The 17,883-nt window shown below is 34.8% G+C and overlaps 1 protein-coding gene across 1 annotated transcript in view; it reads right to left on the bottom strand.

Moving 5' to 3' along the window:
- The window catches only part of LOC145294068 (glucocorticoid modulatory element-binding protein 1-like), a 38,917-nt gene extending 23,467 nt beyond the window's left edge, over positions 1-15,450 (bottom strand). The window contains exons 1-2 of the mRNA XM_080141069.1: positions 15,313-15,450; positions 8,973-9,186 (exon numbers count right to left, since the gene is read on the bottom strand). Coding sequence (XP_079997195.1) covers positions 8,973-9,184 — 212 coding nt within the window. The 5' untranslated portion in view covers positions 9,185-9,186; positions 15,313-15,450. The remainder of the gene's footprint in view (positions 1-8,972; positions 9,187-15,312) is intronic.
- Between the last annotated feature and the right edge of the window lie 2,433 nt (positions 15,451-17,883).

The raw sequence follows: 17,883 nt of genomic DNA, 5'->3' as shown, positions 1-17,883 counted from the left end.
TCAAAGTTGCTGACAATACGTTATGATTATTTACAGAAAATAACAATTCATTATGTTAAATTTTATAATTTCTTATATTAATTCTGACTAAACTGACTCTTCTACACAAGTAATATTTAGAGGAGGTAGGGGTAGATTTCACTCTACCATAAAAATCTAATACTTTCCTATCATTCACCAAGATATTTACTTCATTGTATTCGCTTCTCAAAAAAGTCTGCCATGGTTTCATTTACATATTTCTTTAAATTATCTTTCTCCTACAACTGCCTAATACAAATAATCACCATTGCCTTTCACTTCAAATCTTAGTTTCCAGGTAATTTGATTGGCTGTTCAAAATCTGTTTTCAGATTAACGGTTTACTTTTGCTGAACACTTACAAAAAACATTGTATGGTGTCTGCCCATAATCTATTTCATAAACACAATGGTATTACATATTTCCAGTTCATATCTTCATACAATAATGCTGAAATATTACTAACAGAAAATGTATCAAAAGTAAATCAAAGTCCATTTTCTACTCTCTTGGATTCTTTAGAATCTCAATGCAGTTAAAAAACAAAGTACATTTCTGCTATTTTATTATTGGAATCCTTTGAGATGAGTATTTTTTTTTTAATTATTTGCACATTGTTATCCTCATCTTCTATAAATAATTACTGAGGATACAGTTAAGAGACTCGGCATTCCTATTCCATCACGGTTAACCACCTGATGAAGGCCAGAGAAATGGTTGGCCGTAACGTCGTGAAACAACAACTATGAAGATGAGGATAATAGTCCGCAAAATAAATAAATAAATATTTCTGTTTGTAATTTAAAGATGATATGGATGTTGCCATGTTGCCAAACTATTATAACCGTTTTAAAAAAATGTAAAAACAAATTATACCAAGAATCTTTTTACAGTTGTTTCCAAATCAATTTATTTTAAAACTGATAACAAACAAAATTCTGATTTATCATTTCTAAATAAAAAAGTTTGAAACAAATAAAAAAAAAATAAATTGAAACTTCTCATCAGAAATTCTTTGAAAACAATGCTAATAAGATAGAACTACTAAATTGGTTTGAAAAGAAAAAAAGCTAACGTGATTTATACAACGTTACGTATATGCTTATGCAAAGGATTCACTCCTAAATTAATTAACTAATCATTATAACTTTTTAGAACACAGCTGCTAAGCATAAGAGTTCATAATGTGAACTATATTTAGTTGAATTTAGTTTATAGCAAAGGGGGTGAAAAGGAATTAAAATCTTTTGCAAAAATTCAGATATATCTGATTGTTGTAAAATTTTCCCAATAGGTATTAGACACCAATTAAAAAATATCCCCCAAATTTTACTTTCATTGGAGTATTTAACCAAAGTTTTTATATACACAATTTCTTGTTTGAAAATTCAAATATTTGAGATTTCCACTGAATTTGGTTCATAGTAATTAGAAACCAATTAAGCAAATTTTTTTAAATTTTAATTTTATCTTAAGACCCTGAAAGCAGAGTAAGAAAAAAAAAGGTTAAAACTTCTCAGGTGCATGGTATCATAAAAAACCTAGACACCTCGAAAGCATGTGGACCCAATCTCATTCCAGCTGTGCTATTAAAAAAAAAATGCTCTGCCGAGGTTGCTCCAGTTCTCTCCAAATTTTACAACAAATGCCTTAATAAATCTTGCTTTCCTGACTGCTGGAAAACTGCTTCTGTGGTACCAGTTTTCAAGAATTCTGACAAAAGAACTGACCCATTAAATTATCACCCGTTAGCCTCCTCCCACTTTTCGCCAAAATATTTGAGTCCATAATTAATCAAGCTGTAGTCCATCACCATACAGTTGCTAAACTTCTGACCGACCATCAATATGGATTTAGGTAAGCCTGTTCTACAGCAGATATCCGAACTGTATGAAGCAGGGGAGAGTAGAGCAGTATCCCTAGATATATTGAAGGCTTTTGACACAGTATGGTACAATGGTCTTCTCAGGAAAATCAGATCATATGGTATCAGTGGGAGAATACATAATTAAATCCTTCTTAAGTAAGAGAAGAATCCAGGTTGTCCTCAACGGTCATACATCTAAACAATATGATATAAATGCGAAGTACCTCAGGGGTCGATCCTTGGACTTTTCTTATTCCTAATATTCAGAAATGACCACCCTGATGAAATTGTCTCCGAGATGGGTATATTTGCTGATGACATCATGCTCTATGACAGGTACGAGGGGAGAACGAATGAACACATATCTAAGGAAATGGCAGAAACTCTAGAGGAAGACCTCCAATCTGTAGTGGAATGGGGACAAAAATGGATGGTCACATTCAATACTGCCAAAACTAAGCTTGCTTCCTTCAATAATTATAAGAAACCTTCTCAACCACCAATAGCAATAGCAAAAGATACATTACCTGAAAGTACTTCCTTCAAACTCCTCAGTTTAATGTTTACAGGAAACATGAGTCAGAACAGATACATCGAGAGCATTGCCAAGGCTGCTGCGAAGAAGGTGGGCTCTCTCTACCATGCTAGAAAGTTACTTATGCCTGAAAGTATTCTGTACTTCTACAAGACCACACTTCATCAATGTAAGGAGTATTGCTGTCACATTGGGGCTGGTGCATCTGCTACTAGTCTCTCACTCCTGGACAGGGTTCAAAAGAGAGTCACCAACCTGAGAGGTCCTGAACTGTCATCTAAGCTTCAACCTCTGTCCCAACAACGAAATGTTGCATCCCTCTGCCTGTTTTGCAAGTATTTTAATGGTGGATGCCCTTGTACCCCCTCAACGTAAATACCTCCGACAAAGCCGACAAGCAGCTAAATCCCACCCCTACACAGTAGAGATCCTAAGTGTAAGAAAACCTTTTACTCCAATAGTTTCTTCCCCAGAACTGCTAGATTTTGGAACTCCCTTCCAGGATTCTGTGTTCCCAACTGTACCGACATGCAGAACTTCAAGTGTAATGTGAACAGACATCTTGTTGCTCATCTCCCTTCATAATATCCCTTCAACTTATGTCCCTGATAGTAGCCCCCTACTTCAAAGTGGCATTGCACCTTGATTGGGGTAAAAAAAACAAAACAAAAAAACACTCTTCTTAACTCTCAGCATTGTACTTGGTACAAGAGGCTTTTTTCTTCCACAACTTGCTTCTTCACCCAAGGACCAATCATATTTTTCTTTTCATCTTCTTCCCAACTGACAACAAACTCATGTGAATGAGATTATGTTCCTGGCACAGAAAAAAAATCTTTTATTTTTGCTACCACCTTGAATTCCGATAGTGCATAAGTTTGCATTTATCTTATTTTCGTATTATTTTTTGTATCAGACAGGTTCCAGGTTCGAGTGCTATTGTTTCTTTACAGAGGGCACTTGTGAACCATGAGCACTTGTTGCTGTGACTTTCCACACCATTATTACATTACTCCCTGATCTCACGATCACATAGGTGACATCCAGGTGGTAGTCTTTTTGTCAGATATTCCTTCGCTGAAGTGGAGCTCCTTCAGAACTGTGGATTTCTTTGGGAGCAGGTGCTTCCACTTCTGCCTCATGAAAATCGTCATACTAAATTCTCTGACCTGCTCTTTGAAGATGTTATGCTGTCAGAATCTTCTGAAGAGAGGACACTGTAGCGAGGTCACAGGTCATTCACATGCCAGGGCATCCCATCTACCAGGACAGACTGTAGACTTATCTCGGTGACGTGACCCTAGCCAAATTTTGTCGTACAGTGACTTTCTGGTGTCTTCACCCTGACAGTCTCCAACCTGGGAGGGAATGTGCTCAAGCCTTGCTGATGGTGGTATAACATCAACTCCCTTTACTCAGACGTCGTAACTGTAAATGGCATTGACTGGTGCAGTCAAGTAGGAGTTGCTGTCTTTTGGAATCACATTGTACCAGTAAAAAGCCTCTGGTATGGAACAGCACATCCTGGCTGCAATTCATTTCACAGCATGGTGATACCACTCAGCTATGCCATTCCTAGCCAGGACATAAGCACAACAAAATCTCAGGTTAACACTCCATTTGCCTGCAAATGTTCTGCAGAAGGCCAAGTCATTATCCATGAGTAGTTCCTGTGGTAGACCACATTCACAAAAGACCACTTCCAGTTCACAAAAGACCACTTCCAGTTCACAAAAGACCACTTCCAGTTCACAAAAGACCACTTCCAGTTCACAAGTCATGCTTGCCGAGTTCTGCTATGCTAACAGCCTCTACACTTAAAATCGCAATGAGCAACAATCTGTAATAGTTTGTAAATGGTAAGCACCATAGTGTGTAATGCCCATCCCCAACTTTTGCCAATCACAGCTCACCTCTAATTTTCCCTTCTCACAATGGAATGGTACTCGATCTATAGATCAACATTCTTCACTTGTTCTTATAGCCAACTTGATTGCTGCTTGCAGGGCAAACTCTTCTGGTGAAATAAGTGGTACATCGCATTCCTGGGTGTCCACTGTTTTTTTTGAATGGCCATGATGTGGATTGTGTCTAGCTCAGCTATATACACTGCACTGATCAGGAGCCCATGTCCCCTGTTCTTCTTCATGGCATTGCACCACTGCTGTGGGATGCACATCAATTGGTCAGCCATGTTGTGAATTGACACAACCACTGTGGCTTATCCACTGAGAACTCATATTCCTTTACCAGTTCTTGGATTGTACTTAATCATCTCCGAATAAGCATCTCACTGTCAGCCTTAGTGTGAACTAGTGGAATCCCGCCAAGAGTATCCAACACCCAGTTGCATACACATGCAGAGTCTGTCTTTACATGCAACACTTTAGTCGTCCACTGAAGCGACTTAATTCTCTTTAGCATCCAGTTCAGCCAGATTAATATGTTGCACATCATTTTCAAGTCGGAGCCAATAAGTGTCTTCCACTACTGTCCCATGTCTTTCCAACAAAACTTCAATTGCTAGCCCACTGGTATTGACCCATACATTCAGTTCCCGGCCATCCACACACCAATCTCCACAAGCTGAATCATTCTGCTTCACTGAATCCACCGTCTCGCACATCATATGATATAGTAGAGAGTTTGTCACCTTGTCATCCCAGCTATTTATGATCAAAGAAGATCATCTCTTGATCAGCCTGCATGCCACACACAGTCATGCATATACTAGGAGTTGCCCAACAAGCCTTCTGCACAAGGAGAATACAATTCGTCTCGAAGGGTGCCATGCTCTCTTGAGACTGCCAACCCCAACACGTGGAGATGGCATCAGAGAAACCCCATAACAAAAACCACTTTACAAGTCTTTCCAGACTAACTCTCTCAAAACCAGCCAATCCGACCAACCATATATGGTTTGCTTGCTAACCAAGCTAACTACAGTCAACTTACTAGAGGCTGTGAACACACCATCTGTGAATGCTTCTTTTAACCAGGATTTTATCTTCTCAACATCCAGTTGGTCACTTTCATCCATCTGCAAGTAATCCAAGTAAAAGACCAATGCATCCCTTCCAGATACAATGGAAGCAGACTCGCCACATCATTCATCTCACTCGCTACCAATCAGTTTTTCTTCAGCCACGCAATCACGTTTCTCTTGTTGGTAAACAGCTTCACCATATCACTGTCAATTTGTATTTTCGCCATTATAATGACCAGAATAGCTTGAAAGCAAAGAAAAAAAAAAAGAGCTGAACTCTTTATGGCACAATAGATTTTTCTTTTCCACAGATCGCTCGCTTCTTTGCCCAAGCAGCTGTTGCATTTTTGCTCTTCATCTTCTTCCCAACTGACAACAAACTCACGCGAACAAAATAATGTCCCGACCAAGAGAAAGAAGACATCTTTTTATGCTGCCACCTCGATAGCACCTAAATTTGCATTTATCATTTATTTAAGCTTTTTTTGGTGAATATCAAGAAAAAAAATAAAGCAAGAAACCTTTATGATGTACTTACTTTTGAGGGAAAATAAATATCATTCACTAAAAAGTGCAAAAACTCATTAAGTAGTTTTGCTTTTGTAAAATAAATATCAATATCATGAAAGTCAAGGGAGACGATTCAAATTTTTGGGAGAGAAATTAAACTTCTTTTGTTTAAACATGAAAAGTAATTGAATATCATGATAATAGCATGATATTCAGCTATAAATTGAATTTCTTTTAGTAAACAAAACTACTGAATGAATTTTCATAAATTTTGGTGAACATTATTTTACCTCACAAGTAAGTACATCATAAAGAGGGGGGGGTAAAAATCTTGCCTTCAATGTTCCTTCTTAACAATTACAATCTATGCATGCGTGAATACTGCTTCCCACTTTCATTTAAAAATGATAAATTTGCAACGCCATAACGTCATTGTAATATTGGCCTAATGGGTACTGTGTTCACTTACAGGATTATTATTTTGAGGTTCACACCCAGCATGAGTCATTTTTTTTTTCTTTTAATAACACAGTAAGTAATAATCAATAATTTTTAAAACATAAGAACTTTTATTTTTATTAAAAAATTTCTATTTTGTTTTTTTTTAAATTGAATTATTTTCAATTCGTTTTATTTTTAAGTTCTTTCTCTCCTATCTTTGAAGGAGACATCAAAAAAAAAAAATTCTGAAGTTTACAGACTGTAAAGTAACATGGCTGTTGCAATGGACCGTAAAGAGAAATCTTTCTAAATTGACGCAACATTTAAGAAATTCGCTCATCAAAAAGTGCTCAATATCCTAATGATAGCTTCTTCTCTTTGTACCTAGTCTGTTGAACAATCTGGTGGTGAAGTGGTCAGGTACTTCTTTTTTAGGGCAATTACATTTACATGTTTTTATCTATTTCTTTTAAGTAGGATTGCCGTATCTTGTTTTTGAAATTGTTGCATGAAAGGAATCAAGTAAAGATTAGATACCCCGTAGCAGAAGGCAAAGATTGGTGAACATTTCAAGTGATACTAGTTGTTTGACCTTGATATTGCCATTGGTTGTTTGTAAACACGTCAAATAGCAGACATGGTGGGAATGTTCGCAAGCAAGATTTTTTAAAAATATATTTACAAAACTTTTAAAGATTTAAAAGAAAAAAATATATATTTACAAAACATTTTCTTTAATATTAAATATTTACAAAACTTTTAAAGATTTAAAAGAAAAAACGGCCATGTTACTTTACCAAACATTTTTTTTAATATTAAATATTTACAAAACTTTTAAGGATAAAAAAAAAATTTTTTTTTCTATTTACGCAAAACTAAGTAATAAAACAAACGTATTTAAACAAAATATATTTAAATAAATGGGTGTTTTTCTGAGTGCGTTCTTTTTATATATTTACAGAACGTTTTAATAAAACTAATAATAATAATATAAATAAATAAATGGTAAATTTTTATGACGTGTATCAGCATATTATAAACACTCCAACCTCTCTATGTTAAGAACAGCTTTTGGAATAAACAACCCAACCTCAAAAGCCGTTCTTAACATGGGGAGGTTCGGGGGTGCTTATTCCGAAAGCCGTTTTTAACATGAGGTGGTTGGGGGTGTTTATACTACGCTGGGACAGGTCGTAAAATAATACCAAATAAATAAATAAACCGACATAATAACTGAGAATTTCGGATGATGTCAATTAAAAAATACATAATTTAAAAAAAAATTTTAATAAAATTATAACCAAACTTTTTAATGGCAGAAACAAATATAAAATAACTGACTTGTTTGGATTTTTTGCGACCACGATTAATTTTTATGTACAGTGTGTTTTGTTTTTTTTGTTTTGTTTTTATCTTTCTTTGTGCGTTTTTAATCCAATGTAATATTTATTTAAAGTGCGATGTATGTAGGTGGTCAGTGAAGGAGAAATCCTTCTAGACCGAGGCAATTTTTATGCATAATAAAATCACAAGTATAAGCAAAGCAATCGAGATTTTAAAAAATATATTTTATTCACATATCTTTTATAACTTATTTTTATAAAGATGAAGTGTAGTGTCACAAGATACAAATCTTTTTATAATTTTCATTTAAAAAAAAAACAAAAAAACTTGCTATTTGCTTACTTCTCCATAAAGGCAAATTAAGTACAAGTTTAGCGTTCAAAACTCTCAGTTTCTAATGTTTTGTAATTAATATAGGTCATTCTTTTTATTTAAAAAATTTTTTATTATAATTATTGTTACTAGTTTTATTAAAGTTCTGTAAATATATTAAAAAAAAAACGTACTTAAAGACACCCATTTATTTAAATATATTTTGTTAAATTTACGTTCGTTTTGTTACTTACACTAAAAAGTTTTGTGTAAATAGAAAAAAAAATTTTTAACCCTTAAAAGTTTTGTAAATATTTAATATTAAAGAAAATGTTTTGTAAATATATATTTTTTCTTTTAAATCCTTAAGTTTTGTAAATATATTTTTTAAAAAAGTCTTGCTCGCAAACATTCGATCATGTCTGCTATTTGACGTGTTTACAAACAACCATCGGCGTCACTTGAAATGTTTGCCAATCTTTGTCTTCTGCTACAGGGTATCTAATCTTTACTTGATCCCATTAAAGTACAGTTACCAAATGCCTCCTCTTCATATACTCAGATAAGGGTGAGGGTATCGACGTTGCCCACGATGGAGTTGACATATAATAATGAAAAAGTGCTCAATATCCTTAGCAGGTGTGTCTAAACGGAATTTAATTTCTTCTATGTATTATTTGTGGACTCGGGCAATGCTGAGTATCCCTGCTAGACTAGTTGTTTCTACCTGTTATATGTGACAACAACATAGCAAAAGAAAAAAACGAAATAGGCTAGTCCGAATCAAGTAGCATTATGTCAGATATATTACTATTTTAATCTAACAACAGAAATCCACCACAGTAACTTTGTGTTAGGGTCTTCTAAAACTAATCAGAGTATTTTACAGACACAGCTGACAGGACAAAGAAGAGTTTCAAAGAAAAGAAGGCCAAATGAAAGAATGTTAAATTTACCTGAGCTGAATGCCGTTCATTCGAACTGCATTTTTCCAGTCTTTTAATTTTTCTTTTTCGCCCATCACAGAAAAATGTTTTGGTGATATGAGACGACCCTCAAATTCTATACATTCACGATGAATACCAGGACAAATGAATTTATCCATGTGTAATTTACCCACAAGATTTCCACAGGTTACAGTAATGCTCCCTGCACTGTCTTCAGCCATCTGAAAGAAGAAAGACGCAACAAATAAACCCAAGGAATGTAGAAAGGGAAAATTCTTTACATCAATTTTATCCTACATATATAGGATGCCCTTATTTCAGTGCATACTAATATTTTTTTTAAATATTTATATATATTAGTGATGAGATGATTTCAATATTTTTCTGATTTCAATACAATTACAGATTCTGGTTGAAATTTCTGATTCCGATACACTTACCAATTCCGATTCTTTTTTAAATCTGTAAATATTTAGCTATAGAGATGCTTTCATTTTGTTTTTGTGGGGAGGAGGGGTCGGAATACCATAAATACCCATGCAATATGTGCATATATTTTCGGAAACAGAAAAATACGCTTGTGAGTTTAGGGATCTTTAAATTTTAGTTTTACTGGCCAAGATAGACTTTCAAGCAAATGATTGGACAAGACAATACAGTCTCTGTTTTACAAGTATTTAAATGAAATATGCTCTGATTAACTCATTGCACTTGTACCCCCTTGATGTACATACCCTGAAAAACCTGTTTACCAACAAAATCCCACCCCTTAACTGCAGAGGTCGCTAAATGCCAGAAAGCTTTCTACTCAAATAGTTTCTTCCCTCAGACTGCTAGACTTTGGAATTCCCTTCATGTTTGTATGAAATTTTGTTATGATAAGTCTCTCCCCCTTAGACAGTATTCAAAAAAAGAGTTGCCAATCTAATAGATTGCACACTATCAACCAAGCTTGAGCCCCTGTCCCATCACCACATGTTACATCCTTATGCCTATTTTACAAGTATTTTAATGGAATGTGCTCTTATGAACTTTCTACTTTAATAGCTTCTTCCCTCAAACTGCTAGACTTTGTAATTCCCTCCATTTCCTGCTTCTATGACTGTACTGATATGCAGAAGTTTAAATGTAATGTAAACCAGCATCTCACTCATCTCTTTACATAGTCCCCTGTAACCATGGTTTTAAATTGTAGCCCCTTACATCCAAGTGGCAATATACAGGTTTGAGGTGAATAAGAGTAAAAAAAGAAAGTCTATGCCATTGTTGAAGTGGATTGTTCGCTGTTAACTGAGGTATGTCTCTGGTCCTGTGCAGTTCTAGGAGGTCCACCCCCAAGGCTTTGTTTTCTTCGTTTGGAGAAAGGGTTAGTTTATGACTAATCTATTCTATTATTGATGATGCAGATGGGATTGCCCGAGCATTTTTTGCAGACTAGTGCTCTTCCTGGAGGGTGCTGGTTTTTCAAATCCTACTTACCGATCCTTGTGTCACATCAACTTGCTGTGAAAGGGAGATAAATAACTTCATGATAAGGGGAAGAGTCAAGGTTAGTTTAATATCCAAGATACTCTAAAATTGGGATAGCTAAAGAATTTTGGTACTTGTGTATCCAGACAATTTCGGTACTCACCTAGTCAATCATAAATATCAACAGAGAATCCTAAGTCCCGGAAATGGTCAAAACAGCTTTAATTTCCTTTTACTCTTACATAGTGTTGTCTGCTTTTTCATGCATTCTCACGGATTTCAAATCATTAATATTTCCGAGACTAACTCAGGATTCTCCATCAATACTTGAGACTGGGTAAATAGAGAAATCCTCTGAATAACCATTCCTTACAAGTACCAAAAGTTTGGACTATTTGTATCTACCCCCCCTTTTTTGTCTTTATTAAGCCATGGTCAGAGAAACCATTAACAAAAGACAGACTACCAAGCTAATTAGGGAATGCATAATACTTAGAAACATCAGGATAGTTAAATGATCCAGAACTCCAAAAATGTGACAGTGATACATGTTCATTTAGACAGTTTTGAGGCAGCACGTTCAGGACTGCATAACACAATGCAAAAGAAAATCGTTGGTCCATCTCTGAGCAAACACGAGTGTGATTATGCAGTGGGTCTAATGTGAATGTATATCATCACAGGTTTGGTCTGTTCAGCCACAGCATAGGATGATATTTAAGCAGTGTAGTGGGGCAAAAACCATGAAATAATTTGTATGCAATAGATACGACTGTCACATTCCGGAAAGTAGACAGCAGATTTAATCCAAGCAGAGAAAACAGGGTTGTGACCGGGAACATATAGTATATATCTGATGGCACAATGTTGTAGATACACAAGAGAATCAGAAAACACCCATGTATTCATTTACTTGCTCCCTACGAGGACAAAGTTAGACACAAGGTAATGTAAAGCACTGAGAAGTGCCCTTAGGCCTTGTACCATACTTGATCACGAGGGGAGGTTACTAAGTAAATGAAAAGAAACTATCGAACCTAATAAACTCTAAAGAATCATTTCCATTAAAATCCGGTTATCATTATGCATTTTAAATTGAGAAAATGCAGTTTTCACTTAGTTATTAGATAAACACAACATCAGGTAAAATTCGAGAGCATTTTGTTTCTCGGATTGATATTGATACTTTCCAAGCGTGCTTTTTTTTTTTTTAAATTTTAGATGCATAATATTAAATGGATTTTTAATGGAAATGACTCCTCATTTAGTAATATATAATAAAAACAACATAAAACTGTTTTTAATGTCTTAAGAGATTTTTTTTTCTCACGTTCTTTCATGAGTGTGACCTTTAATGAAATTAATTTTGTAATTTGGTCCGAGTAAGGTATTAGTCAATTTTACTAATATTTTCTTAATTTCAATAAATACTTGGTAATTATTTGATAAGACATGTGTAGTTGAATAAGTTTCCAGACTTTTTGTATGGTACTTTTATTGATGGAACACAAATGAAACTAGTCCCTTTCGAAGTAATCTCCTCCGGCTGCAATGCACTTGTCATACCATCCCAACAACTTCTGGAAAAGCCTCATGGAAGTCATCTTATGTGAGCGTGTCGATGATTCTTGTCACAGTCTCTTTCATCTCATCAATTGTCTCACAACAACAGCCTCTAAGGTTTTCCTTTCCTTGAGCTTAGGAAATAACCAGAAGTCACAGGGAGCAAGGACTGGACTATAGGGAGGGTGAGGAACTGTCTTGATGCCCATCTTGGTCAAATAATCTTTTTTTATTTTTTTTTATTACATTTTCACCCCAAACAAGGCACATTGCCACTTTAGTGTAGGGGGCTACTATCAGGGGCAGCAACTACTGGGGCACTATGTAGGGATTTGGGCAGCAAGATGTCGGTTCACGTTACACTTGAACTTCTGCACGTCAGTACAGTTGGGGAAGCAGGGACCTGGAATGGAATTCCAGAGTCTAGCGGTTCTGGGGAACAAACTACTGGAGTAAAAGGCTCTCTTGCATCTAGGGATCTCTACTGTGAAGGGATGGGATTTAGCTGCGTGTCGGGTTTGTCAGGGGTATTTACGTCATGGGGGCACAAGTGTCTGCAGTTCGTCAGAGCATTTACCATTAAAATACTTGTAGAACAGGCAGAGGGATGCAACGTTTCGTCGATGGGACAGAGACTGAAGCTTAGATGCCAGTTCAGGGCCTATCAGATTGGCGACTCTCTTTTGAACCTTGTCTAGGAGCGAGAGACTAGCAGCAGATGCACCAGCCTAAATGTGACAGCAATACTCCATACATGGGCGAATAGTGGCCTTATAGAGGTACAGGATACTTTCAAGTGTCAGTAGTTTTCTAACACGGTAGAGAGAACCTACCTTCTTCGCAGCGACTCTGGCAATGTTTTCAATGTAATTGTTCCAACTCATGTTTCCTGTGAATGTTAAGCCAAGCAGTTTGAAAGATGTGTTCTCAGATAGGGAGTCACTGGCCATTGCTATTGGTGACAGAGAAGGTTTCTTGTAATTATTGAAGGAAACAAGTTTAGTCTTGACAGCATTGGAATCCAGCATTGAATGTGACCATCCATTTTTGTCCCCATTCTACTACAGATCGGAGGTCATCTTCTAGTGTTTTTGCCATTTGTGACAAGGATGGAGTTGTGAACTGGTACATTATCTTGGTGGAAATACCACTAACCCGATTTGAAGAGTGTTGGCCTCTTCCGATAAATTCTGTTCCTGAACTCTTAAAACCTCAACAGAGTATTCCTTGTTGACTGTCTGTCTAGTAAGAACTCAGTGCATGCAGATCATACCCGTGCTGTCAAAAAAAGGGATCATCAAACTTCTGGGTGGATTAGCTCTGTCTGGCCTTCTTTGATCTGGGAGAGCCAGCATGCTTCTACTGGGAACTCTGTCTCTTGGTCCCTGGATCATAGCAATAGAGCCAGTTTTCATCGCAGGTCACCAGAGCATCAAGAACTGCGGGATCTGTATTGAGCAGGTCAACCATCTCCCTGTTGTCATGACAACATCTTTCTTTTGGCTCTCCTCTGAACACCCTTGAAACAAACTTTGCACAAATCTTCTGCATCTTTAGTTCCTCATGAATACTTGTGTGTACAGTTCCCACACTGACATCAAACTGTACACTTATTGTCTCTATAAACACACGACGATCCTTATCCATGAAATTATTTATTTGGCCAATCAACTCTGGTGTTCTGACTTCCTTACTCCTCCCACACCTCTCATCATTCTTCACGGACTCCCTACCTTCCTTGAATCTCTTATGCCACTCAAAAACTGATGTTCACCATGCAAGATGGTCCAAAAGCAGTCTGAAGCATTCTATATCTTTCTGTGGCATTTTTTCTAGTTTAAAAGAATTTTCTTGCATATCGTTCTTCTAAAGTTTCCTCACGTCGAGATTGCATTTTTGAAATTCACCGGCTGTGACAGTTTTTTTGTAGGGTGTATTCCAATTCCTATTGTAGCTGTTCATTTGAACCTGAAATCATAAAAATCAGTCATCCCATAGGATGTATAGCAATAACATACTGAATCTTTAAAAGTCTATAACAATTTTAAATGCTTATACAAAAAAAAAAAGCCTGGAAACTTAAATAAGGCACCTCGTACGTTGATACGAAAAATAAACACAGAATTAACAAATAAATGTTTTGGTTTTTTTTTTTTTTAACAAATCAATACAGGATAAAAATTATATGTTTACATTTTTGCATTTGTTGCGTTGGATTGAATGTTCTTTATTACTTGCCTTGCCATGAGGGAAAGTTTGACACAAGGTCAGTTTTAACGTGGAGAGGAATTCAGCAACTCCAAAAGAGGCACTCTAGATTAAGATAAAACTAAAAACATTGCTTTAATCAAAAAGGATTTCTCCTTCACCACTGAGAACAAACGCTTTGATCGCAACCAAAAAGCTGGAATTCAATTTAAATAAATTACAATGTATTCTTTAATATATATATATATATATATATATATATATATATATATATATATATATATATATATATAAGGATTATTTTAAAAGCATTTTTTGGAAGGAGATTGGACGTTCTTTTTAAAAACACAAACGTCTCAGATTTGATTTTAAAGACAGGTGCTTTTACCATGATATTTTAAAAAGTAGTATTTTCAAAAGTTAAATTCAAGTTTTACGATATCTTTTTTATGATTAAATTATTAGGTGGAAGTACAGGCTATTTACAAAACACCCTCCCCGGGTTAAGAATGGCTTTCTAAATAATGACGTTATTATTTCAGCACGGTACAATAAGTGCATAATAAACAAAAATAATTTACAGACATTAAAATTTAACAGTAAAAGTTAACGTAATAAAAAAAAATGTAATAAACGTACTTTTTAATGTTGACAAAAAATTTTTTTAAATAAATAATATAAAAGTGTACTGGAATTTTTTAAGAGTATTTAAACAGCAACACACCAACCAACACCATGGTAGAAAATGATTAGTTAATACATAATTATAACGTGTTAAAAAAAAAAACTTAATCGAGAGTTTTTGGCACTTGAAAATTGGCTTTATTTAACGTTATTATTTTGGGAAAAACAAATGTTACTTTAAAAAATAAATAAATAAATAAAATCAACAAAAGAAGGAGACAAAATGGGGGATTTAGGACAATCGGCACGAAAAGGAGGAACGTAGAAACGGAGAAGAACGAATTCTGGACTTTGTTTATAGTTGAAAACTTTATAAAAACATGCAAATATTAAGAGTAAAAAGATTATATACGAGTTATAAAAGTTTTCTTGTTAAGAAATATTGAAACAACTTTTGATAAAGAGAAAGAACAGTTTACATACCTTTTTTTTTTAATTAAAAAGTAAAAAAAAAAACGATGTATGTTTTTTTTTAAGTTCAACAGTTCGGAGGAAAACGCGGCGTCATAAAAATAGGAAGAACGTCCTCGTAGAAAACGCGGACTTATTCAAAACAGGTTCGATACTAGTATTTTCATTAACATTATTAGCCATGATTTTATCTTTAAACAAAGTGAAAAGATATAGATATTAATTCACACACATATATATAGAGATAAATATATTTCTTTCTTCATTGTTGCGCTGTTTTTAGTCATGAATTTAAACAGGTGCGCAAAATTAACCAAATCGGAAATTAGTTAAATCTTTTTTTTTTTTGTTGTTTATAATTCATTCTTTTTTTTTTTCTACTTCCCAAAACAATTTAATTTTTTTTTTTTTTAAGTGCTTTTTTGGGGGTTGTCAATTGTGTTTATCCGTTTTTTAGACGTTGGGAAGAAAAGAGGAAGGAGAAGGGAGAGAAAGATGAGATGTTTCCGTGGTATTTGAAAACAAATTTAAAATAAAAATAAATAAACTAAAAATAAGGAGGTCTCCCGCGAAAAGAGGATGAAGAAAAGTCAAACGAAGGGTGGGAAAGAAAGGAACGCAAATGTAGACGAAGAGGGCGGCTAAGGCGCGAATGGTTAGATTAGAGAGCAAAGAGGAAGGCGACGTCGACGGTGAACAAATATGGACGTCGTCGTTCAGCGTCGGCGCAAAACGGAAACGGGCGTTCGTTACAATTCTGACGTCATCGACGTTCATATTTACTACGTCACGTAACTCTTTATCTTTAGTTCTATATCCGCCACTCTCTCGACTTCATCTGGCTTTTCCTTTCTGTAGTAGTGTAGCCACTACATCGCCAGCCAAATTAACAGTCACACACACAACACACCGCTAGCTTATATGTGTTCGGACGAACAAAGTTTGAGTACGTGTTCCCTGCTTAGGCATGGTGAAACGACTCCATCTCATTTTATATATACATATATATATATATATATATATATATATATATATATATATATATATATATATATATATATATATATATATATATATATATATATATATATATACTAGCAGGCCGCCCGGTTGTAAAATACGCTTAAATATGATATTTTGATTAATGCAGATTTCGTATTCATTATTATATTATATTGGACCCAATATATAGTAATGACTTAAAAAGTTAAAAAAAAAAAAAAAAAAAAATGACTCGTGCGCAACTGCGCCACCAACAAGAATCGAAACCAAAACGTTTAGCTTACGATTGACTTTTTTCTTTAATGTTAATACCTTAACTATGAAGACGTTTGCTGCAAGGCTAAAAATTAAAACATAAACCAATAGCTATTACGTTATGCATACATATTCGTAATGCCGTTGTTCGGCCTTCACCTGGCAAATTCCATTTTTTTAATTTTCACACTTTTGCACCGATTTTCCCCGGCTAAAATCCAAATATAAAGTTTTGCATGGGTTCGAATACTGCATATATTACCAAAAACTGACAGAGGAGTTTAGTAGGCAATTTTTTTAAAACAAATATGTATACGCATACATAAATATATAGAGAAAAAGGTTTGTGTTTACTATAACCTTTTCATGCAAACATTACGCAAGTATAAATGATGTAGAATGTGTGCACGAATATAATTACACGTAATAGTTAAGCAAAGATGATCGTCTCATAAGAAAACCAAAGAAAAACTCATAGGGAATTAATTAAAATGAATGTTTAAAAAAATACCCAAATTAGCTAGATCTTTTGCAGATGAATGCAATTCCACAACCCAAATATAACAAAATGGTTATTTTCTTTTTAAATAAATAAAAAAGGGGTTTTTAATATGAATATCAATACACAAAAAATAACAAATTTATAGGAGTATATAGTTATCCTCATCACTTTTGATTGGTCTAAAATATTCCTAGATAGCGTTTTCAGTCACCATATAACCACATTTACAACAAAGGTCATCCTACTTAAGATTCCCAAATCAAGTCATGTTTTTTTTTTTAATACTAATACTAGCATTTCAGCTCGCCGTTGCCCGGGTGTTTGGAGGTGTATGTTGAGCAAAAAAAACAAAAAAAAACAAGCGGTTAATTTTTTTAACTTTGACCCTTATTATGACCCCTTAACATTTATTGTTTTGAGCTCAAATCAAGTTATTAAGTTAGGTCCATGTCCAAGGAACCTATATATAAAATTTCAAGTGTTTATACCCAAAATTGTCGGAGGAGTTTGGTAGAGTTCTCAAAGGTCAAATCATTGAACTTTGACCCTTAACAGCCAAATTTCTGGCCGAAAACCGATTACAAAGATTTTCCCAAATCTCAATACTCTGTATATCAAATTTCAAGTCTGCAGATTGGAAATTGAGAGTTATTGCATAGGGAAATGTACACACACGCACACACACACACACACATTCACTTTTATAGATATACTAGCATTTCAGCCCGGCGTTGCCCGGGTGTTTGGAGGTGTATGCTGAGCAAAAAAAAAAAAAAAAGCGGTAAATTTTTTTAACTTTGACACCTATTAAAATTTATTATTTTG

Source organism: Euprymna scolopes, chromosome 15 (genome assembly GCF_053919585.1).
Source record: "Euprymna scolopes isolate OS-2025 chromosome 15, ASM5391958v1, whole genome shotgun sequence".
In the NCBI taxonomy this organism is placed as follows: domain Eukaryota; kingdom Metazoa; phylum Mollusca; class Cephalopoda; order Sepiida; family Sepiolidae; genus Euprymna; species Euprymna scolopes.
The sequence above is the reverse complement of the archived record's forward strand: the minus strand, read 5'-3'. Positions and strand labels throughout refer to the sequence as shown.